The 23,833-nt window shown below is 35.6% G+C and overlaps 2 protein-coding genes across 3 annotated transcripts in view; one reads left to right on the top strand and one right to left on the bottom strand.

Annotated features, from left to right (window-relative positions):
* Positions 1 to 4,711: 4,711 nt before the first annotated feature.
* Positions 4,712 to 12,161, bottom strand: FPGT (fucose-1-phosphate guanylyltransferase). Of its 2 annotated transcripts, none has more exons than XM_017667574.3 (4): positions 12,002 to 12,161; positions 10,538 to 10,705; positions 9,286 to 9,378; positions 4,712 to 7,511 (listed from the first exon to the last, which is right to left on the bottom strand). In XM_017667574.3, the coding sequence occupies exons 1-4, from the start codon at positions 12,081 to 12,083 to the stop codon at positions 6,058 to 6,060; spliced, it is 1,797 nt and encodes a 598-aa protein (XP_017523063.3). In that variant the 5' UTR covers positions 12,084 to 12,161; the 3' UTR covers positions 4,712 to 6,057. The 2 variants fall into 2 exon arrangements, with proteins under 2 accessions (XP_017523063.3, XP_036880249.2); XM_037024354.2 differs by having other exon boundaries at positions 6,353 to 6,694.
* An 82-nt stretch (positions 12,162 to 12,243) lies between these two features.
* LRRIQ3 (leucine rich repeats and IQ motif containing 3) overlaps positions 12,244 to 23,833 on the top strand; it is a 227,473-nt gene continuing 215,883 nt past the window's right edge. Inside the window, 2 exon segments of the mRNA XM_073234129.1 lie at positions 12,244 to 12,388; positions 15,722 to 15,970. Of these exon segments, the coding sequence (XP_073090230.1) occupies positions 15,722 to 15,970 (249 nt within the window). The 5' untranslated portion in view covers positions 12,244 to 12,388.

The following is a 23,833-nucleotide window of genomic DNA, read 5'->3' as shown; positions in this document are numbered from 1 at the left end:
CATAATTGTGACATTAGACCATTCATTTGGGATTGTTCTTCCTTCTTTAAATATGCCTGGATTGCTATATACTTTCCTCTTCAGACTGCTTTTGCTGTATCCCACAGTAGTTGGGGCTTTGTGTTTTTGTTGTCATTTGTTTCCATATATTGGCAGATCTCCATTTTGATCTGGTCGTTGATCCATTGATTATTTAGGAGCATATTTTTAAGCCTCCATGTGTTTGTGAGCCTTTTTGCTTTCTTTGTACAGTTTATTTCTAGTTTTATGCCTTTGTGGTCTGAAAAGTTGGCTGGTAGGATTTCAATCTTTTGGAATTTACTGAGGCTCTTTTTGTGGCCTAGTATGTGGTCTGTTCTGGAGAATGTTCCATGTGCACTTGAGAAGGATGTTTATCCTGTTGCTTTTGGATGTAGAGTTCTGTAGATGTCTATTAGGTCCATCTGTTCTAGTGTGTTTTTCAGTGCCTCTGTGTCCTTACTTATTTTCTGTCTGGTGGATCTGTCCTTTGGAGTGAGTGGTGTGTTGATGTCTCCCAGAATGAATGCATTGCATTCTATTTCCTCTTTTAGTTCTGTTAGTATTTGTTTCAGATATGTTGGTGCTCCTGTATTGGGTACATATATATTTATAATGGTTATATCCTCTTGTTGGACTGAGCCCTTTATCATTATGTAATGTCCTTCTTTATCTTTTGTTACTTTCTTTATTTTGAAGTCTGTTTTGTCTGATACTAGTATTGCAACACTTGCTTTTTTCTCTCTGTTGTTTGCATGAAATATCTTTTTCCATCCCTTGACTTTAAGTCTGTGCATGCCTTTGGGTTTAAGGTGAGTCTCCTGTAAGGACCATATGGATGGGTCTTGCTTTTTTATCCATTCTATTACTCTGTGTCTTTTGATTGGTGCATTCAGTCCATTTTACATTTAGGGTAATTATTGAAAAGTATGTACTTATTGCCATTGCAGGCTTTAAGTTTGTGGTTACCAAAGGTTCAGGGTTAGCTTCTTTAATATCTTACTGTCTAACTTAACTCGCTTGTTGAGCTATTATAAACACAGTCTGATGAATCTTTATTTCTCTCCCTTCTTATTCCTCCTCCTCCCTTCTTCATATGTTGGGTGTTTTGTTTTGTGCTCTTTTTAGGAGTGCTCTCATGTAGAGCAGTCCCTGTAGGATGCCCTGTAGAGGTGGTTTGTGGGAGGCAAATTCCCTCAACTTTTGCTTGTCTGGGAATTGTTTAATCCCTCCTTCATATTTAAATGATAATTGTGCTGGATACAGTAGTCTTCGTTAGAGGTTCTTTTGTTTCATTGCATTAAGTATGTCATGCCATTCTCTTCTGGCCTGTAGGGTTTCTGTTGAGAAGTCTGATGATAGCCTGATGGGTTTTCCTTTGTAGGTAACCTTTTTTTTTCTCTCTGGCTGCCTTTAATTCTTTGTCCTTTTCTTTGATCTTTGCCATTTTAATTATTATGTGTCTTGGTGTTTCCCTCCTTGGATCCCTTGTCATGGGAGTTTTGTGTACCTCTGTGGTCTGAGAGGCCATTTCCTCCCCTAGTTTGGGGAAGTTTTCGGCAATTATTTCTTCAAAGACACTTTCTATCCCTTTTTCTCTCTCTTCTTCTTCTGGTACCACTATAATGCGGATATTGTTCCATTTCTATTGGTCACTCAGCTCTCAGAATTCTTTCATTCCTGGAGATCCTTTTATCTCTCTCTGCATCAGCTTCTCTTCATTCCTGTTCTCTGTTTTCTAGTCCATTAATGGTCTCTTCCATCTTGTCCATTTTGTTTTCGAGTCCTTCCAGAGCTTGTTTTATTTCTGTATTCTCCTTCCTTAGTTCTTGCATATTTCTCTGCAAGTCCATCAGGATGGTTGTGACTTTTGTTTTGAATTATTTTTCAGGAAGACTGGTTAAATCTATCTCCCAAGGTTCCTTCTCAGAGGATGATGTAGCAGATGCCGAAGCTGTCTGGGTTAGTCTTATCTGGATCATATTTTTTTTGCCTTTTCATGTTGATAGGTGCTATTGACTCTCAACTGGGGGGGGCCAACCTTTCCACTTGCTACGGGCCTTTCTTTACTGGGACAACTGTGACCCCTACTGGCTTGTGTTGTGTAATTGCATGTAGATTGGGTCTGTGTGTGTTGCCCAGCTGGTATGGAGGAAACTCCCTTTCTGAGCGCGGAGCCAGCCTTAGGCTTCTTCTCTGCTTTCGCAGCGCCCGGAGGGGTAATGGACTTGGGGCTGTTTGGCTGTTTACCTCCGTGAGAGGTATCAGAGCTGTTGCCCAGGGGGTTAGTGCACCTTGTTTTCCCTGTAATTTCCAGCTACTAGACTGTGACCTGTGTTGTTTCCATCCAGCTGTTTTGCATCCCTGTCCCTTTAAGACTTTCAAAAAGCACCCTCTTTGTTACAGGGGCATCAGCTTCGGAACCCGCTCACTGGTCCTGCTGCCCTGTTTTCCTAGTATGCAGGACCCCACGCCTTCACTGTGTCTGCGCTCTAGTGCGGATGGCTGGGGGTGGGTGTTTAGCAGTCCTGGGATCCCTCTCCCTCCCCGCTCCGACTGCTCTCCTCCTACCGGGAGCTGGGGAGAGGTGTGCTCGGGTCCCGCCGGGCCGCGAGTTGTATCTTACCCCTTTCACCAGGCGCTGAGCTCTCACACGTGTGGATGTAGTCTGGCTGTTGTCCTGTGTCTTCTGGTCTCTCTTTTAGGATTAGTTGTATTTGTTGTATTTTCAAAAATATATGTTTTTGGGAGGAGATTCCCACTGTCCTACTCACGCTGCCATGTTGGCTCCGCCTCCCCTCTGACCAATTTTTAATTGGACTCTTTATTCCAATTCTTAACCTGACCATAATTTATGGCCTTTGGACTATAGCCAAACCAGCAAGTTGAAAGAAGTGACAAGTTTTGGTCTTTTGTGGCTTATAGATAGCTCTCCCAGGGACAGAGACTGGTTCTCAGCAGAGACTGGTATAGTTTGCCCCTCATAATATTAAAAATACATCAGAAATTTCTGTGAATATTGACAAATGGGAGCATGAACACTAGCATGGTACTTTGAGCTTGGAATATTGGTATTAGAGGGAAGCAGAATGTGCAATAACCTTTGACAATGTTCAATACAAGGAATGTTAATGACTCAATTTCATTAATTATAAACAATAAAAGTTGTGTTCAAGCACAGTAGAAATTGGCTTTGTCTAAACAAAAGTTTAAAGGCACAAAAAGATTTTTAAGTTACACTCAGTGGCCAACGGTTGATTCTTGTATTTCTCTGGTACGAAGTGAATTTAAAAAGGTACCTTTCAAGCAAACTGCCAAAGGTCTTTTAACAAGAATAACTTGATTCTTGATATAGATTAAGACTTGTGTTTCATTTAGCTGAACAAAATGAGCATATCCTTTAGACAATTTTGAGCAAATTAGTAACTTTTTTTTTAAGCTTTTTCTTTCCATCTTAATTATTTTAGAATACATCAAGGTGCCTAATTCTGGGCCTCCAAGTTGCTTAAGTCTGAAGGACATTATGGTGTATGTGAACTGCATCCCTAATTTTGTGTAGTACATTAGTTACCAGCTATATGTGACAACCATACATTATGTTGTGCAGCAGGCAAGTTTTTATTTTGGATCTATGCTGATTTTGGTAATTTCCACATAACATGGAGATATTGCTTAGCCTGGTGAATGGATTACAGGTTATAGGAATTAATTCTGTATTCAATACATCACATTTTTGTGATTTTCAGCCTTTCACTTGGGTTTTTGAAGGTTTTCACTTAGTATATATTGATACATACACTTTATTTCTGTTTTACTTAGTTTGGAGAATGAATGCCTAAGGTAGATTAATACTGAATATTCAACTTTTTTTTCTATGTCTTTCTTGGTTGTTATTACTTATTAACTCATCAAACAGTTTATGAAATGCATTTAGTTACACATAGTAGTTGCCCTTCACAAATCTTAAATGTGACATAAGGGCTGTGATTTTTTTACGAAATATAAATGATAAGTCAAGAGGAAATGTTCAATTCTTACTTATACATGCATGTGATCATCACTGTAGTGAGTTAGGTGTTCTACCAAACAATGCATCCCAAGGCAAGAGACATTGCCAAATTCTTTGGAACAGACAATATTTCAGAGCAACTAGAACCGATACATTAAAACGGTGATCACCAATTTGTCGGAAATCTTCCACTTTGAACAGAAACCACCTATCATCTAGAGATATGTGATTAAGGCAAAAATGAAACTGAGTTTTGTCAAATAGAAGAGCAACAGCATCAAAATGTATAGAAGAGGTACATGGTATCCAGGGGCAAATTCAGAAAGTAGTGTGGTAGTGTCATTCTTTGGATATGAAACTTTACCAATACCTTTGAAAACACAGATGATGGTACTGGGTGGAAACATATGGACATCATCTCTAGAGTTGAAGTATTTCAGAAAAGTCTGACTTCAAAGTTTAGAATAGTTGAGTATATCTCATTATTTCACTCTTCTGTTTCTTTACATATATATTTATGTGCAAGAGGAGAAAATTATAAAAATCTATAAATACAATAAATGAAATTTCCAATAAATAAATGTAAAAATGTTACCAAAGAAAGCATTGTGTAATCTTTTTTTTCTTTTTCAGTGGCATATAAAATAATGTTGCCTCTTAATAACTGATACTTTAGGTGAAATATAGTATTGAACATTTAATGAATGACAAACAATATCCTCTGAAAGTTCTGCAAGTAAATCAGTAAATGCCAAGCAATGTCTAACATATATCATTATTTTCTCCGTGGGTAGAATGTTGAAAAAATAAAAAAGTATACATAAACATCATAATTGAGGGTTGCAGACAAGTCACTTCAGGTTTACTAAACAATTATTTTCATATTAACATGTTAATATACAAATAAAAGTGGCACAAACCAGTTCCCATTTCAATGTACTCATATTAAAATATAAACTCTGAAAAACTTTTCTCTAATTGTTGGACGTTGACATGAAAACATTTCACATATGAACTTATACCAAAATAGGAACACCTAACTTTGGATTCCAGCCCATTTTAGTTTTCTTGAAGCTGTTTATCATCTCTGTTTTTCATTCTTTCTCTTCTTCTGGCTCCTTCCTGCTGTCTACCTTTTCACCACTTATTGCTTCTCAGCATCAACAGTGCATGGAGAGAAAAATAAGAAATGTAAAGTAAAATCAGTCCATCTGGTAATTTAACAGTTCTGCTAAAAGGATTAATAAGAGGATGTAATGGAAATGCAGTGGAATTTTCAAAATGAACTTATATGATTATCAGTGAATCCCAATTATTCACATTATCTTTCTCACACAAATACTTTAGATTTGTGTGTGTATGCTTTCCTATGGATAGAACTTGAGGGAAATTTTTTAAGATACAAACATGTTCAAGTTTATAAGGACAAAATAACACATAGACTCTTTTTATTTCATTTTTATTCTGAGCAAAAAGTGAGATTTTTATCATTTCAGAGCTGTTTTTAGTTATTTATCAATTAATATAATCACAGTATTTTAAGCATTGACTTAATCTGAATTTTTCAGCTATGGCTTTCTGAAAAATATTTAGACAGTCTTTCTATTGTGAACCTTATAGTATGCCATTTTTATTAGTTCATCAAAATAGGACCACTATGTTTGAGATTACTGTCAACTAATACTTAGAACTTTATTGGAAACAAAGCCCAAATGAAGATGGTAAAAATCTAAAGGTATGATTATATAATTACCTTTAACGTTGCTATAGTATTATGTGAACAAAACAATGATCCAAAAATCCATCTTCATTAAAAGAAAAATTAAATTAGTGATAAGCATCTCCCTAAAATTCTCTCTTCTGAAATACTAGCTTTCATAAAAAAATGGTTTATCCAAATTTTTTTGTGATGTTATGCTACAGTAGTTATGCTAGTTAATTTCTATTAATTCACTTCAATGAAACAAACAAAAAGTCTACAGAAAACTATTTGCAATCTTGCTTAATCAAGAAAGGCAAGTATACAATATTTAAGATGTCTCTAAATCAGACTGCTTTCTATTCAAAGTAATTTCAAGAAATAATTGCTCCCTGTAAGTTATCATGTCTTCTACATCTTTGTAGACAAGCATTTCTTCAATGGACAGGAGCTTATAGCTATTCAGACTGAATGTCGATTTGTTCTGTACAGCATTTAACATCTTCAGGGATGTTGTAACTGAATCACTCAAAGAAGAACAAAGTGGGAAAATACGAGCATTCCACAAACTCAAACCTGTCTTGTTTCCAGAGAACAGTTCCTCTGTAACGTTCAGATTCCACATATCTAAACATGACAGGAAACAGACACCAAAGAATTGAAGTAACTTTATATCTGACAATGTTTTAACAGTCTTTTTCAAGTTGTCTTTCACTCCAAATGCCATAGTTGAATACTTTAAGTGTCCACTCATCTTCAAACTCAAGGAACACACAAAACAATATGCAGGCAGGACAGCTGTTATGATAAAAGAACCACTAATAATGCAGTTTTCTCCAATTGAAACATCAGGCCCCAATCTGGCATACTCCACAACTGAACCAGGTGCCACAGAACATCTTGAATCCAGTATACTTTGAATGATACAGGATCTGTTACTGGGGCATTCTGGTATTGCTGGGAAGATGCTAAAAGCTATGGACTGTAAGCCAAGCTCTGACTTCAAACTGCTATCTGAAGTAAAATGAAACAAATATTCTTCAGTTGTTCCAATGTGATAAAATCTGGAGTTATTAAGAACAACAACATTTAATGATGTTCCTTTAAGAAGATGAAATATTCTCTGCCTCATGTCTACCAACTCTGATTCTTCTTTAGTGACATTTGATGTGTTCCTGGTATACTCCACAGTTGCTCCAGGTCCCAAAGCCTGCAGAAAATCTCCATAGGCATCTATTTCACAATTCAGTGTGCCTATTTTTTCATAAAAAGCAAGTAACTTTTTTGCTGACTTATGGTCCATGTAAAACAAGCTGTCTGTGTAGACATACTCAGTGTCTAATTTAAAAAAGGGATTGTCACCCTCAGCAAAGTCCTGTTGAGAAAAATTTCTAGTTCTACACACAGCATCAAACTGATGCATCTTTTCTATGCTGGGCTTATGAAGGAAACGATGGCAACACCTGTATTCAAGGTCTCTACATAATGAACAATTAAAATGTTCTAAGACAAATACTCCATGTGTGGTACCGACAGTCAAACTAGAAGGATGAGCTAAAGCAGTAAAGCCAGGTTTGTCAAACCTAATAAATTCGGATTCTCCAATACTGTAAAGTTCAATGTCATCTGCACAGGTAACTAGAATCCCAGGTTTCATATGTGAGGGAAAATCAATGTACATGGCTAGTTTTAATTCCAACATCTGATAAATAGGGTTACCAAAGGGTAAAGCAGTGAAAATTTTCCCCAGAGCACTCGCATTTGGAAGGCGTTGACTGTAGCCACCTATGTAAAATTAAACAAAAATAGTGTTTTTAAATGTTTATAAGATTGTTTTATAAGACTTAAAAAACCCAATGGCACCAGTTCTAACTCAAAGTATTTCTAAACATATTTAATATATACAATGCATAATTATAACTTAGGAAAGAATAATAAATTCCAGATTATAAATTGAAAGAGCAATTCTCCTATGGCAATTTGATGTAAATGTGATTCTAGGTTAGGAAAGAATTCTAATACTTTAGAGTCTGTGAATTGTTTTGAATAACTCTGTAACTAGTAAAAACAATCACAGGCTAAAACATGATCTTGTATCTACATCTCAAACAATAAATTTCAACCATGTTTAAACTCTTACATTAAGAGTCTACTTCACAGGGGAAAAGTAAGTCACAAAAAACTAATATACCAATTCCAAAATTCAGTTATCTATTAACAGTAATTTCTAGATGCAGTGTCTTTCCTCAAATTCACACACACATTTAAAGTAAGTAAAGTAGAATTATCTCAAAGTATTTAAAATTTATACTTGTTTTTAATTTAAACCAGCTTTTTCCCTTTAGGATGAGTCTTATGACTTCTTAATTCCTTGTAAAGTGTTTTCTCTTAAACAGCTTACATCATTTTTAAGTAACTAATTATATTGAGGCAGCATTACAGAGTAGAAAGGATCAGATGAAAATGGATTCAAGCTCTAGTTCACCACTTTTCTTGTTTTTCTTTGGATTTCCTCTAAATCAGCAATGTAGAACAATACTTGCTTTATCATGTTTTGTGAGATTGATAATGTAAATAAAGCACTAGGCACAGAGTACACTATTCAACAAAAAAGAGCTAATTCTTTTCTGCTTTTTCCTTTTCTAAAGACTACCCAAATCAAGTTTAGCATCATAAAAATGATGTATTTCTAACAATATATTTTCTGGTATCTTAATTTTTACTAAATTGGCAATAATAGTATAATACTTGCTCTAAAGTGAAGCGATACATTAGAAGTTTTTACTTTGTTAGTCTTAAACTCCAAACTTGGATGCTTTCCTTGATATCATCTTTACAAAGAACCATTGTTCTTTATGTAAATCATAAAAAATGGAAAGTGCCTTGGAAGCCATATAGATGAGTTGGTTCTAAAATACTCATCCCCGGACTCGTACCATTTCATGACAAAGTTTTCATCAGCCCAGTACATAGAGAAAAATAACAAGGGTTTTCATACAACTAAATTTATCCAAGTTAAAAAACTATCCTTTATTCTGAGATTTCTTTCTTACTTTTCTGCTTTAAAATGTCCTTTTACATGCAATATTCCTTCTTATATACTTTCTTGTCACTTCCAGGTTTTGTTACCAACTTTCTGTTGTTAAGCTCTTTTAAGAATTGTAGACTCTGGCCACCAATAATCAGATAAAAATGCATTATAGGACATTTTTCAAAGACTTGGTAATCACATTGCTAAACCTGCCTCTACCCTATAAGAATTCCCTCCTAAGAAATGTTCATATTTTGATGAGTTCTGTCTGAGGAAAATCATTTTCTATACACATACCAAAAACAGTGTCTATGAAAAGCTGATGATTTATATGATCTTACAATATGAAGGATAAATTTTGTGCAAAATATTATACTGCTTACAACCTAAAAATATCAAAGAATAACTTCAAAGATGAAAATAAAATAAATGGGGGAGGGTAATTAATATTTGCAAGGGAGAAAGTACCTAAGATATCAAAAGTAAAATACCAAAAAAAAAAGTAAACTTAATAAAGTTCAACTTTACCAGAGTGAATTAACAGGATGGTAAAAGAATTCCATTTATCTCCATATAGCTTCTCTAAACTCTGAAGGGAACAAAGTGTCGATCCTCCATTTCCTTAAAAATAAAGTTAAAAAGCACAATTTATTTCATAGAAACCAACTAAAATGCTGTAATTCTGGTAAATTTAGGTGTTTTAAATTTGAGGTAATGGCTTTTGGCTACAATTAACTAGGCTGAGAGCAAAGTGTGGGCAAAAACATCAAATTAAAAACACACTTCATAGCAATTAAATAAATGAATTAGTAATGAAACCCAGAGATTAGCCCTCAGTAATAAACAACAAACTAATCTTCTACTGAATAATAAAAATATGATAAAGAAATGATAAAAAATTAGGCCACCTGCAACACTAGATTTAAGTATACATATTCACTTGGAGTTGCAAATTGCAAAACCCATTAAAATAATTGTGCTATATGATATAATCAAATGTGTGAGCTTGAATTCTTTCTAAAAAGTTTTTTAGAACCTAGTTCCCTAAAAAACACCTTAAATGTAACTTCAACTTACTAGTTACCTTGGACAAGTTACCTTTTGTACCTCAGATTTACATCTAAATGATGAAAATCATAAAAGTATTGACCACTTATTTGCAAGGATTAAAAGACTAGTTAATTAGAAAAACGCGATTATTAGATATAGATACACTATCTCTGCTTATCAAGGGGCTTCAGCTTTAAATATAACATGGAAAATGGCCCCAGAAAATAGCTTGTATTTATACCTGCAATGGAAGGTCAAAGGCACAGTTGCATAAACTGGATTTTTAAAGTAAGTATCTGTAATACTTATGCCATTAGACTGTACTTTTTTGCATTCTGATTTGTGATCTCAAGAGGCCAAATGTATATTTCTTTGTGATTTTCTCTCTTCATGTGAATTTCTGAAAAAACTGTGAGTTGAGAGGGACGTTAAGAGCCTTACTGTTGAGGACCAAAGGAATATTCACCATCTGAGTAAATTTTATCAAAACTAATAAAATTATCTATTGAATAATATAACATTCTAAAAATTTTTCATGTCAAGTCACAATGTGTAGGAACAGTTGCTATGATTTTTATCTTTCTTAAAAAATAATTTGATTTAATATTTTAAGTTTTTAAGGACTATGGGTGGAAAGATATACAGCTTATAAAACTACAAGACACAGGAAAGCACTTTTTCTGTGACTGTTCTGCCCAGAACCTATATGCATCTTATCATATATGCGTACCAATTTTGGCTCCAGCAGGATCAACAAAAACATGATACCGAACTCCAAGGGGTAACTCTTTTTTTTTCAGCTTTTCTGACAGCTGTTGCTTATAAGCAAGTTCCTGTTTTTTATCAGCTGCTGTTATTGCAACAATGTCCCAGAATTCTCCAGCTGCCACAGGTTTGCCTATGTGGAAAAAGCAAGGAAATTATAAATATCAGAATTCTCTAGCTGTTACAAGTTTACCTATTTGGAAAGAAGAAAAAAGAGGTAATCTTATGTTCATAAATTTGACTTCTGCTTTTGAGCATTAGGTAAGAATTAGTGGCCAGTTTGTATGCTTCAGAATAGTTCTAAGGAGAATTGTTCAAATTATTTCTTTTAGATTATTTCTTTAATGGTTTACAGTCCATTTATTTAGATATTCTGTAAGTTGTAGTGTTTCTTGATTGACAGAAGCACTTTTTATTTGCTAAAGATTACCTCAATTCTTAAGAAGACGAGACAAAAGAATAAATGAATTTCTAGCTTTGAAAATCAGTTTTCATCTATCACAACCACTTAGTTTTTGTTGGCTAAGAAAGATTCAACCCAAAGATCCCTTCCTACAGTGTTGCTGTTTATAAACACAGGTATTTTATTTTTTTATTACCTTAATATGAACCACAAAAATTTACAAAGGCTATTGTGGTATGACATAAAATTCTGGGTAACAGAAAAGTTCCCAACTACCTGATGAACTCATTAAGACAGACTGAACTTTTGGTGTATAGTTGCAAGTGCTTCTTTATTAATAAACAAGATAAACAAGGGTTTTTATTAGCTAACAAACAGGATTTGTCAGCTAGAATCTAATAATCTTTAATATTTTGCTGTCATCCAAGTATTATTTTCTGTATTTTTAATAGAGTAATTTCAACAAAAATATCAACTAATTTCATTAAACAGTTGTACAGGGACTGACAAGTGGCATAGCTTTAATAATATTTTTTTGATAAACTTTTCCCTTTAAATTTGAATCCATAATTCCTCCATTCTGTTTTTTTTTACTCAGTAACCATGTTATAGAACAAATTGGTGATGTAGGTAGTGAGGTGGGATAAGGGTAAAATCAGATTGGTAAGGGTCAAAACACTATACTTTAGTTCTTTTGGATTTAAAATAACTTGTTAATAAGCCAAGCAAAAGCCGAATTTTTATCCAGCTTCACTAGTCAGATTAACAATTTTTTCTTCTCCTTTCTATTCCCTTATTTTACTTTTAAATATATTACTATCAATAAAGTTAAAGAGTGTAACAAGCATTACTAAAGAAAGGACAGTAGCAGACCAATAAAAACTCAAGATCATGAGGCCTGGCGACCGTGCTAGATCCGCAGGTGAGAATCAGGCAGGAAGTAACAGTACGACAAACTTCCCGGCACATATTCCCAGTTCCCTTCCTTTCTAATGCCGGGGAGAGCTGGGGCTCCTCCACTGATACCTCTCAGCTCCGAAAATCTCCGCAATTTTCGCTGGGTGGCTTCTCGTATAGATACTCCCGGAAGGGAACTAGCGGCAGCCATCGGCTTTAGCTCCTACAGCGGCTGAAACTTTCCAGGTATTTCGCCGCCGAGGACATCGCGCATGCGCCCTGGCAAGTAACCCGACCGGTTTCGCCTCCGTCCTGCCCCTTACGTGCGTCCCTCACGTAACCACGCCCCCACGGCTCAGCCCTGACCAGGAATAACCCTGGCGGGTGAACGCTGAGCCTCACCCCGTCTCTCTAGCAACGGTCTCCAGAGCAGATGGACGCTTAGCAATTTGTCAGACCGTGCGAGGCCTGGGCCGCTTGTTCCCAACTCATAAGGCCTTGCTGCCGGTAGACCTGGTAAGTTGTTCAGGTTGGGCGGCAAAATTGCTAGAAAAAAATGAAATTACACACGCACACACACAAAAGATGAAATTACAGCCTAGCTTCCAGCTTTCTCTCGAAATGCCATTTGCCCCTTATAACTTGGCGGTTTGCTTCAGACAGGAGCGGTTCCCAAAGATCTCTTGACAGTTAATTCCTACCCTCTGGTGTGGTCTGAAGCTGTCGGCCCCAACCCCAGGTCCAGATACACAGTATGAACATTTTCAATCTGTATTCTCTTCAGGAACTTTAGGTTTGTGATTTCTTTGCCATTGAGGCTGCTAGAGAGTGAGCCTCTCCATTCCTCTCAGTTTTGAGTTAACTTCATAGGCTTTTCTAAGTTTTCTAAAATTCAATCTGTTACCAGGCTCTTAACATTGGCGTTAGTTTGGTTGCTTTTCTGGAATTCTTTTGTACATACCGATTAATCTAGTACTTTCAATAACATTCCTGAGAATAGCCTCATTAGATGTTTTTTTGGTGAGCATCTAGAGGTACTTAAAAAGCACCAAGTTTATAATTAGTTTTACAGATTAATTTATTCATCTTTACACATAAGAAAGCTATAAATCAGAACAGTGATTTAGTCTAGGTCTCACAATATGTAAGTAGCAGAGAAGGTGTAAACAAGGTATTTCAATCCCAAACCCAGAAATCATTCTATCATGCACATATAGTTTGCTTTATTTGAGAAAGCTGTCTTTATCAGTCTTTATCAGGAACACTGGCATTTGGAGCCCTACAAGTTCTTGCGAGGAACTTAACTTAGATTTTTTTTTCTTCTAACGACTTGACCCTAGTATTTAATTCTGCACTTACATAGAGACAGCATTGAGTAAAAAGGATACTACTATTACATAATTTTATCATTTAAAAGTTTTCTCTTTTGTTAATAAAAACAAACATTAAGAGCATGTAGAGAATAAGGCAGACATGAGGTGAGAGTGTGTGAAAGGGAAAGTAGCAAGAGAGAAAGGCCAGAGGTGACAGAGGATTTTGTTTTTTACTCAGTGATGCAAAGCCATGCAGGGTTTTGATATGACTTGGCTTATGTTTAACAGATTCTCTCAGAAATGTGAAAATAGACTGGAGTAGTGGAAGCTGGGGCAAGGATAGAAGCAGGAAGACCTATTTGGAGGTTACCAAAGTAAGACAAGTGAGAGGTGGTGAAGGCTTGGCCAGGATAGTAGCAGTGGAGACGATGGGAAGTTGATTAGACTGTGGATATATTTTTGAAGGCGCAATCAATACAGTTTTCTAATGGAATAGCTGTGGAATGTGAGGCAAAGAGAAGAATCAAGGATGGCTGCTGGAAGGGTAGGGTTGTATCAATGGAGATGGGAAAGGCTATGGATGAGGAATGTTGATGGGATAGTAAAGAAAGTTCAGAATTTGGTTTTGGACATGTGAAATGAACAGACGTTTTTCACCAGCAAAATGGGGGTATTCAAGGATAGCAGAGAACTGCAACTGGAGATAAGCAAGCTTGAAAAAATCAAGCATTTCCTGAGAACAAAGTTGAGGAGTGCTCTTTTATAGAAGAGGGATAGTTGGAGGACAGATCTAAGCAAAAAGTCTGCTGAAGTTAGGTGTCTATGTGTTATAGCTGCTCATTGCCTGCATTGTATTAGTCTCTCATTGGCTGGGCTGTTGCCAGGCCATTATTGAGGGAGGCAGAAACTCTTCCCTCCAGAACTGGGTGGTAAAGTAACCAAAATGGTAGTTACAAGGTGTCCTCTTTCTTCCTCTTTCTTGCAAGGGGTCTGCAATTGATCAGGAGTTATGAGCAGGGGAACTCCCTCTGCAGGCCTCCTGACACCTTGTTAGTGAGGCTTATCTTGATACAATCTTGAAAGTTGTCAGCATATGGATTTATTGTGCAATTGTTATTGATTTAAAAAACTGGATTCTATAGCTGAAACTTCTGAGTACCCTATAGTCTGTCTTGAAACATCTTGATTTATGCCCTAGATATGGTCTCCCATAAGTCCTTATTATAAACTAAAGTTATTCTATATTAAGTCAAAGAAGGAAAGTAGGTCTTGGAAGGAAGAGCCTGAGGAAAGACTTCCTAAAGTATTTTCTAAATAAGGAATTCAAATGATGGCATGAATTGGGGAAATCACCCTTCATTTCAGGACCTATAGAAATTGATGAGTTGTAAAGGTTTATCATATCTAATTATTCCATATCTGGTTCTTTGTATTTAGAAGACTGGTTTACTCATAGTTTAGGCTAGTATCCAGGTGTCTGTGAGTTACGTAGGTGCATGCTAAGTTACAGATTCTTCGTCCTCAGCCCAGAGACTGATAATGTAGATAGAATATGGGATCCATGAATCTGACTTCGATTAATTTCTTGAGTGGTTCTTAGAGTTTGAGGATGACAGTTTTAGGCCTTACCCAGGGTATAAAAATTAGCCAGTGTCTTGAAACAGTGCAAGGGTTTATCCAGATTTTCGTATTAACTCTCATTTGGATTATGCTGACCTAGTTTACCTCCACATAGTAGAAATAGATTATTCCAGTGGGGAACATATATAATCTTACCAAACATCCTCAGGCCAGTTGAACTCATATACTCTCTTCTAAGCTATCACTGGATGACTGCCTTTTGTGAAAACTGAAATTAACCACAATAAGGGAAATCTCATATATATATATGAAAAATACTGTATAAAATCATGTAAAAGAGCTTTGATCCAGAAGTTTTTAGGTGAATTTAATTTGTTAAATTTAGAAACTTCTAGAATTCTAGATCTTAATTGCCTAATTTAATCGAACATAAAAATAAAGGGATTGTAAATTGTCTATTTAAAAAATATAACAGTTGAAGCCCTGTATTGCACCTTACCTTCATTTTGCTACATTTTTCAGCCATCCCTAGGAAGTTTATCACTCTTCTGATTTGGAGTTCATTATTCAATGTATTCATTTCAACCAAAGTTAATATGAAACTTATGCTAAGGTATAGTTTTTTTGTTTTAGTTGTTTTAATTAGAGATGATGTGTTATCTTAACTACTTCATTGAATTCCATATTTTCTAAGTATACTTGGAAATATGAAATTTTTCTTCTGCTTCCTGATTAATTCATTGGTGATGTTAATGATGCATTTTTGAGTGTTAGATACATAAATATTGGATATTTAAGATGCTTCATGATAGAAAGTTTTATTGGAATCAGATTTTTCAAGTTTTCATTTTATACCCATTTTTCTTTTATCATTAGCAAATATATTTTTCTTTCAGATAGATATATTTTTGGAAGTTGAAAAAACTAGTGAAAGTAATTTCTCATTTTTCCTTAGATGTTTCATGGAACAATCACGAAAGAGCTAACCAGTCATGAAGAATGGACTCACTATAATGAAAACGTGATAGAAGATCAGACAGATTTTGTTTTTGTGAAGTTCAGTGGCCTTCATTTAAAATCTATGGAAAATTTGCAATCTTGTATCTCTCTTAGAGTATGCATCTTCTCAAACAATTTTATTAAAGATATTCATCCACTTCAAAGTTGCATAAAATTAGTCAAACTAGATCTCCATGGAAATCAGGTAAGCAAGAGCTATTTCAGATATTTTCATATAAATGAAATTGATTTTTAATGAGCATTTATATTATCTATCAACAATATTTCTCCAAAATAATTTTTTTATTAAGGAATCATTGATATCCAATCTTATGAAGGTTTCGCATGAACAACATTACAGTTACTACATTCACCCATATTATCAAGTCCCCCCACACACCCCATTGCAGTCATTTTCCATCATTATAGTAAGATACTACAGTGTCACTACTTGTCTTCTCTGTGCTATACTGCCTATCCTGTGTCCCCCCTATATTATGTGTGCTAATCATAATGCCCCTTAACCCCCTTCTCTCACACTCTTTACCTATTCTCCTCAACCCCTTTCCCTTTGGTAATGGCTTGTCTCTACTTGGAGTCTGTGAGTCTGCTGCTGCTTTGTTCCTCCAGTATTGCTTTGTTGTTATACTCCACAATGAGTGAAATCATTTGGTACTTATCTTTCCCCACATAGCTTATTTCACTGAGCATAATACCATCCAGCTCCATCCATTTTGTTGCAAATGATAGGATTTGTTTTCTTCTTATGGCTGAATAATATTCCATTGTGTATATGTACCACCTCTTCTTTATCCATTCATCCACTGATGGACACTTAGGCTGCTTCCACATCTGGGCTTTTGTAAGTAGTGCTGTGATAAATATAGGGGTGCATATGTCTTTTTGAATCAGCAATCTTGTTTTCTTTGGGTAAATTCGTAGGAGTGGAATTTCTGGGTCAAATGGCATTTCTATTTTTAGTTTTTTGAGGAACCTCCATAATGCTTTCCACAATGGTTGAACTGATTTAGATTTTTCACCAACAGTGTCAGAGGGTTCCCCTTTCTCTACATCCTCACCAGCATTGTTGTTCCTTATCTTTTGGATGTTGGCCACCCTAAATGGTGTGAGGTGATATCTCATTGTGGTTTTAATTTGCATTTCTCTGATGATTAGTGATGTGGAGCATCTTTTCATGTTCCTTTTGGACCTCTGAACTTCTTCTTTGGAGGATCATCTGTTCAGATCCTCTGTCCATTTTTTAATCGGGTTATTTGTTTTTTTGGGTGTTGAGGGGTGTGAGTTCTTTATTTTGGATGTTAACCCCTTATTGGATATGTAATTTATGAATATATTCTCCCATATTGTAGGGTGCCATTTTATTCTACAGATGGTGTCCTTTGCTGTGCAGAAGCTTTTTAGTTTGATATAGTCCTATTTACTCATTTATGCTTTTGTTTCCCTTGCTTGAGGAGATACATTCAGGAGATAGTTTCTCATGTTTATATTCAATAGATTTTTGCCTATGTTTTTTCTAAGAGTTTTATGGTTTCATGACTTACATTCAAGTCTTTGATCCATCCCAAGTTTACTTTTGTTTATAGAGTTCGACAATAATCCAGTTTCATTCTCTTACATGTAGCTGTCCAATTTTCCCAACATGAGGCTGTCATTTCCCCATTGTATATCCATGCCTCCTTTATCATATATTAATTGGCCATATATGTATGGGTTTATATTTGGGCTCTCAGTTCTGATCCATTGACCTATTGGTCTGTTCTTCTGCCAATACCAAATTGTCTTGATTACTGTGGCTTTGTAGTAGAACTTAAAATTGGGAAGTGTAACCCCCGCTGACTTTATTCTTCTTTCTAAAGATTACTTTGGCTATTAGGGATCTTTTGTGGTCCCATATGAATTTTAGAACTATTTACTCTGGTTTGCTGAAGAATGCTGTTGGTATTTTGATTGAATCTGTAGATTGCTTCTTTAGGCAGGATGGCCATTTTGGCAATATTAATTCTTCCTATCCATGAGCATGGGAGGTATTTCCATTTATTGCTGTCTTCTTTAATTTCTCTCATGAGTATCTTGTAGTTTTCAGAGTATAGGTCTTTCACCTCCTTGGTTAGGTTTATTTCTATATATTTTATTCTTTTTGATGCAATTGTGAACGGAATTGTTTCCTTGATTTCTTTTTCTGCTAGTTTGTCATTAGTATATAGGAATGTAACAGATTTCTGTGTATTAATTTCTTTTCCTGTGTTGTTGCTGAATTCAGTTTTTAGTTCTAGTAGTTTTGGAGTGAATTCTTTAGGAGTTTTTATGTACAATATCATGTGATCTGCAAAGAGTGACAGTTTAACTTCTTCCTTACCAATCGATGCCTTTTATCTCTTTGGGTTGTCTGCCATGGCTAGGACCTCCAGAATTATGGTGAATAAAAGTGGGGAAAGTGGACATCCTTGTCTTGTTCAATATATTAGAGGGAAAGCTTTCAGCTTTTCACTGTTAATTATGCTGTTTCCTGTGGGTTTGTCATATATGGCCTCTATTATGATGAGGTTCTTGCCCTCTCTACATATTTTGTTGAGAGTTTTTATCATGGATGGATGTTGAATTTTATCAAATGCTTGTACAGCATCTATGGAGATGATCATGTGGTATATGTCCTTCTTTTTGTTGATGTGGTGGATGATGTTGATAGATTTTCGAATATTGCACCATCCTTGCATCTCTGGAATAAATTCCACTTGATCATGGTAAATGATCTTTTTGATATATTTTTGAGTTAGCTTTAGTAATGTTTTGTTGAGTATTTTTGCATCTATGTTCCTCAGGGATATTGATCTTTAATTTTCTTTTTTTTGTGTTGTCTTTGCCTGGTTTTGGTATTAGATTGATGCTGGCCTTATAGAATGAGTTTGGAACTATTCCCTCCTCTTCTACTTTTTGGAAAACTTTAAGGAGAATGGTTATTACATCTTCTCTAAATATTTGGTAAAATTCAGCAGACCATCTGGTCCAGTAGTTTTGTTCTTAGAGTTTTTTCACTACAAATTCCATTTCATTGCTAGTAATTGTTCTGTTCAGATTTTCTGTTTCTTCCTAGGTCAGTTTTGGAATGTTGTATTTTAATAGAAAGTGGCCATAGCTTCTAGGTTATCCAATTTGTTAGCTTATAATTTTTTAGAGTATTCTCTAATAACTCTTTGTATTTCTATGGTATCTGTAGTGATTTTTCCTTTCTCATTTCTGATTCTGTTTTTCTGTGTACAATCTCATTTTTCCTTGATAAGCCTGGGTAGGTGTTTATCTATTTTGTATATTTTCCCAGAGGAACAGCTCTTGGATTCATTGATATTTCCTGTTTTTCTATTGTCAATTTTATTTATTTTAGAACTATTTTCTTATACTTTATTTATTTTAGAACTATTTATTTATTTCTGCTCAGATCTTTATTAGGTCCTTCCTACGGACTCTGGGCCTCATTTGTTCTTTTTCTAGTTTCATTAATTTATGAGTTAAGGCTGTTCATTTGGTATTGTTCTTCTTTTTTGAGGTAAGCCTGTATCACAGTATACTTTACTTTTAGAACTACCTTCACTGCATTGCACAGGTTTTGGGGTATTGAATTGTTGTTTTCATTTGTCTGCACATATTGCTTGATCTCTGTTTTTATTTGGTCATTGATTAATTAATTCTTTAGGAGCATGTTGTTAAGCCTCCATTTATTTGTGAGCTTTTTGTTTGTTTTGCATAACATCTAGTTTCATAACTTTGTGGTCTGAGAAGCTGGTTGTCACAATTTTAATCCTTCTTAATTTACTGTGGCTCTTTTTGTGGCCTAGTATGTGATCTGTTCTGGAAATGTTCCATGTGCATTTGAGAAGAATGTGTATCTAGCTGCCTTTGGCTGGAGTGCTCTGTAGATGTCTGTTAGGTCCATATATTCTAAGTGTTGTTCATTGTTTCTTTCTCCTTACTTATATTTTGTCTGGTTGATCTGTCCTTTGGAGTGAGTAGTGTGTTTAATTTTCTAAAATTAATGTATTGCATCCTGTTTTCCCTTTTAAATCTGTTAGTATTTGTTTTACATATTTACATGTTCCTATGTTGGGTGCAGAGGTACTTACAATGGTTATATCCTCTTGTTAGACTGACCCCTTTATCATAATATAATGTGCTCCTTTGTCCCTTGTTACTTTCTTTGTTTGAACTCTATTTTATCTGATGTAAGTACTGCAACTTATGCTTTGTTCTCATTATTTACATGAAATATCTTTTTCCATCCCTTCACTTTATTTATTTATTTATTTATTTATTATTTTTTTTGAGAGGGCATCTCTCATATTTATTGATCATATGGTTGTTAACAATCAAATTATGTATAGGGGACTCAATGCACAATCATTAATCAACCCCAAGCCTAATTCTCAACAGTCTCCAATCTTCTGAAGCATAACAAACAAGTTTTTACATGGTGAACAAGTTCTTACATAGTGAATAAGTTCCTACATGGTGAACAGTGCAAGGGCAGTCACTACAGAAACTTTCAGTTTTGATCACGCATCATGAACTATAAACAATCAGGTCAATTATGATTATTCGTTTGATTTTTATACTTGATTTATATGTGAATCCCACATTTCTCCCTTATTATTATTATTATTATTATTATTATTATTATTATTATTAATAAAATGCTGAAGTGGTAGGTAGATGCAAGATAAAGGTAGAAAACATAGTTTAGTGCTGTAAGAGAGCAAATGTAGATGATCAGGTGTGTGCCTATAGACTAAGTATTAATCCAAGCTAGACAAGGACAACAAAACATGTAAGGATGCAGAAGATTTCTCTCAAAACAAGGGGGATGAGGTTCTAAGCCTCTCCTCTGTTGATCCCCAATTTCTCACCTGATGGCACCCCTGCAACTGTGCCTGTCTTAGGTTGTTCCTCCCTTGAGGAATCTTACCTGTCTCTGGCTAACCAGTCATCTTCTGGGGCCATACAGGGAAATGTAAAGTTGATAAGTGAGAGAGAAGCCATATTGTTTGAAAAGGTTAGCTTTTTACTTCTTTGCAGATTTATGCCCTGTGGCTTCTATGCCCAGCATTTGTCTTGAGGTATCTTTACCACTTGGAAGAATTATGATACTTGGTAATTTCGATATGAGACACGAATTCTACTTAGGGATTGTAATTGTGAAGGAAGAAGAGAAGCTATAGAAGTAGCGGACGGAAGAAAACATGGGAGGATTGATTATTTCTTTGACATATCTTCTTGTAGTGTAACATGAGCGTGTATAGGTTTAAAATTACTAATTAAATTGCGTGCACACATTAACATAATAGGAATACAGCTACATAACCAAAGCAGACCTACAATTACCAGACATATCTAGTGAAACCAAGAAAACCAGTTAGGCACCCTAGGCATTTGTGAAAACTTATCAATGATATGATGGATATTGTCTAACTGAATTCGAATATTTTGAGAAAAATCAGACAAATTAAAACAACACATTCCTGGGAACTGTTCACATCCTGTATGTTCTTTTAACAGTAGATAGTCTATAGTCGCAAGATTTTGGAATGCTGCAACTTGTACTTCTCCTAATTCTTGGTGGAGTTCCAACAGTATAGCTCCAGTCAGATTTGTTGTTTTACTGTATACACAGGCCAGCTTAGATATTTCCTTCTTCATTCCAGTGGCAAGTCCAGGAACTGGTGGGATGAATGCAGCTACAACTGCAACAGCACCAGGATCTTTGTTGAAGTTTTTTGATGATCAACTTCTGGAATGACTCTTTCAGAGAATGTTGATGTTGGAAGTTCTTCATATCGTATCTTAATTCATTTTCTGGGTAGCCAAATTAGGCTTTGATCCTCTGTATAAACACAAACAAACTCTTTGCCCACACTTTGATATGCCCTTTATACCATTGTGAAGAACTTATTGGAGATCACCACACAGGAACTGCTTTTTTTTTTTTTTAAGAGAAAGGAATATTATTAGAAAAATGTACTTCCATAGCTGATCATCTGACACCCTTTAAATGATCAAAATTAAGGATATTTAAAGCATGCATTAATCGGTGATTTGCAGTTAGTTTTATCTTATCAGGGAGTAATATCCCTTTTCTTTCTTTCTTTTTTTCTTGTTATCATTAATCTACAATTACATGAAGAACATTATGTTTACTAGGCTCTTCCCTATACCAGGTCCCCCCCCACAAACCCCCTTACAGTCACTGTCCATCAGCATAGCAAAATGTTGTAGAATCACTACTTGTCTTCTCTGTGTTGTACAGCCCTCCCCTTTCTCCCACCCCCCATTATGCATGCTAATCATAATACCCCCTTTCTTCTTCCACCCCCTCATCCCTCCCTACCCAACCATCCTCCCCAGTCCCTTTCCCTTTGGTACCTGTTAGTCCATTGTTGGGTTCTGTGATTCTGCTGCTGTTTTGTTCCTTCAGTTTTTCCTTTGTTCTTATACTCCACAGATGAGTGAAATCATTTGGTATTTCTCTTTCTTTGCTTGGCTTATTTCACTGAGCATAATACCCTCTAGCTCTGTCCATGTTGTTGCAAATGGTAGGATTTGTTTTCTTCTTATGGCTGAGTAATATTCCATTGTGTATATGTACCACATCTTCTTTATCCATTCATCTACTGATGGACACTTAGGTTGCTTCCATTTCTTGGCTATTGTAAATAGTGCTGCGATAAACATAGGGGTGCATCTGTCTTTCTCAAACTTGATTGCTGCATTCTTAGGGTAAATTCCTAGAAGTGGAATTCCTGGGTCAAATGGTAAGTCTATTTTTAAGGATTTTGAGGAACCTCCATACTGCTTTCCACAATGGTTAAACTAATTTACATTCCCACCAGCAGTGTAGGAGGGTTCCCCTTTCTGCACAACCTTGCCAACATTTGTTGTTGTTTGTCTTTTGGATGGTAGGCATCCTTACTGGTGTGAGGTGATACCTCATTGTGGTTTTAATTTGCATTTCTCTGATAATTAGTGATGTGGAGCATCTTTTCATGTGTCTGTTGGCCATCTGTATTTCTTTTTTGGAAAACCATCTGTTCAGTTCCTCTGCCCATTTTTTAATTGGATTATTTGTTTTTTGTTTGTTGAGGTGGGTGATCTCTTTATATATTTTGGATGTCAAGACTTTATCGGATGTGTCATTTTCAAATATATTCTCCCATACTGTAAGGTACCTTTTTGTTCTATTGATGGTGTCTTTTGCTGTACAGAAGCTTTTCAGCTTAATAGAGTCCCACTTGTTCATTTTTGCTGTTCTTTTCTTTGCCCAGGGAGATATGTTCAAGAAGAGGTCACTCATGTTTATGTCTAAGAGGTTTTTGCCTATTTTTTGTTCTAAGAGTTTTATGGTTTCATGACTTACATTCAAGTCTTTGATCCATTTTGAGTTTACTTTTGTGTATGGGGTTAGACAATGGTCCAGTTTCATTCTCCTACATGTAGCTGTCCAGTTTTGCCAGCACCATCTGTTGAGGAGACTATCATTTTGCCATTGTATGTCCATGGCTCCTTTGTCAAATTTTAATTGACCATATATGTTTGGGTTAATGTCTGGAGTCTCTAATCTGTTCCACTGGTCTGTGGCTCTGTTTTTGTGCCAGTACCAAATTGTTTTGATTACTATGGCTTTGTAGTAGAGCTTGAAGTTGGGGAGTGAGATCCCCCCTACTTTATTCTTCTTTCTCAGGATTGCTTTGGCTATTCGGCGTCTTTGGTGTTTCCATATGAATTTTTGAACTATTTGTTCCAGTTCCTTGAAGAATGTTGCTGGTAATTTGATAGGGATTGCATCAAATCTGCATATTGCTTTGGGAAGGATGGCCATTTTGACGATATTAATTCTTCCTTGGCATGAGCATGTCCATCCCTTCACTTTTAATCTGTGTGTTTTTGGGGATTGAAGTGCATTTCTTGTACACAGCATATAGATGGGTCTTGTATTTTTTCCTTTCTGTAACTCTATGTCTTTTGATTGGTGCATTCAGTCCATTTACATTTAGTGTGATTATCA

Source organism: Manis javanica, chromosome 4, assembly GCF_040802235.1.
Source record: "Manis javanica isolate MJ-LG chromosome 4, MJ_LKY, whole genome shotgun sequence".
In the NCBI taxonomy this organism is placed as follows: domain Eukaryota; kingdom Metazoa; phylum Chordata; class Mammalia; order Pholidota; family Manidae; genus Manis; species Manis javanica.
The sequence above is the reverse complement of the archived record's forward strand: the minus strand, read 5'-3'. Positions and strand labels throughout refer to the sequence as shown.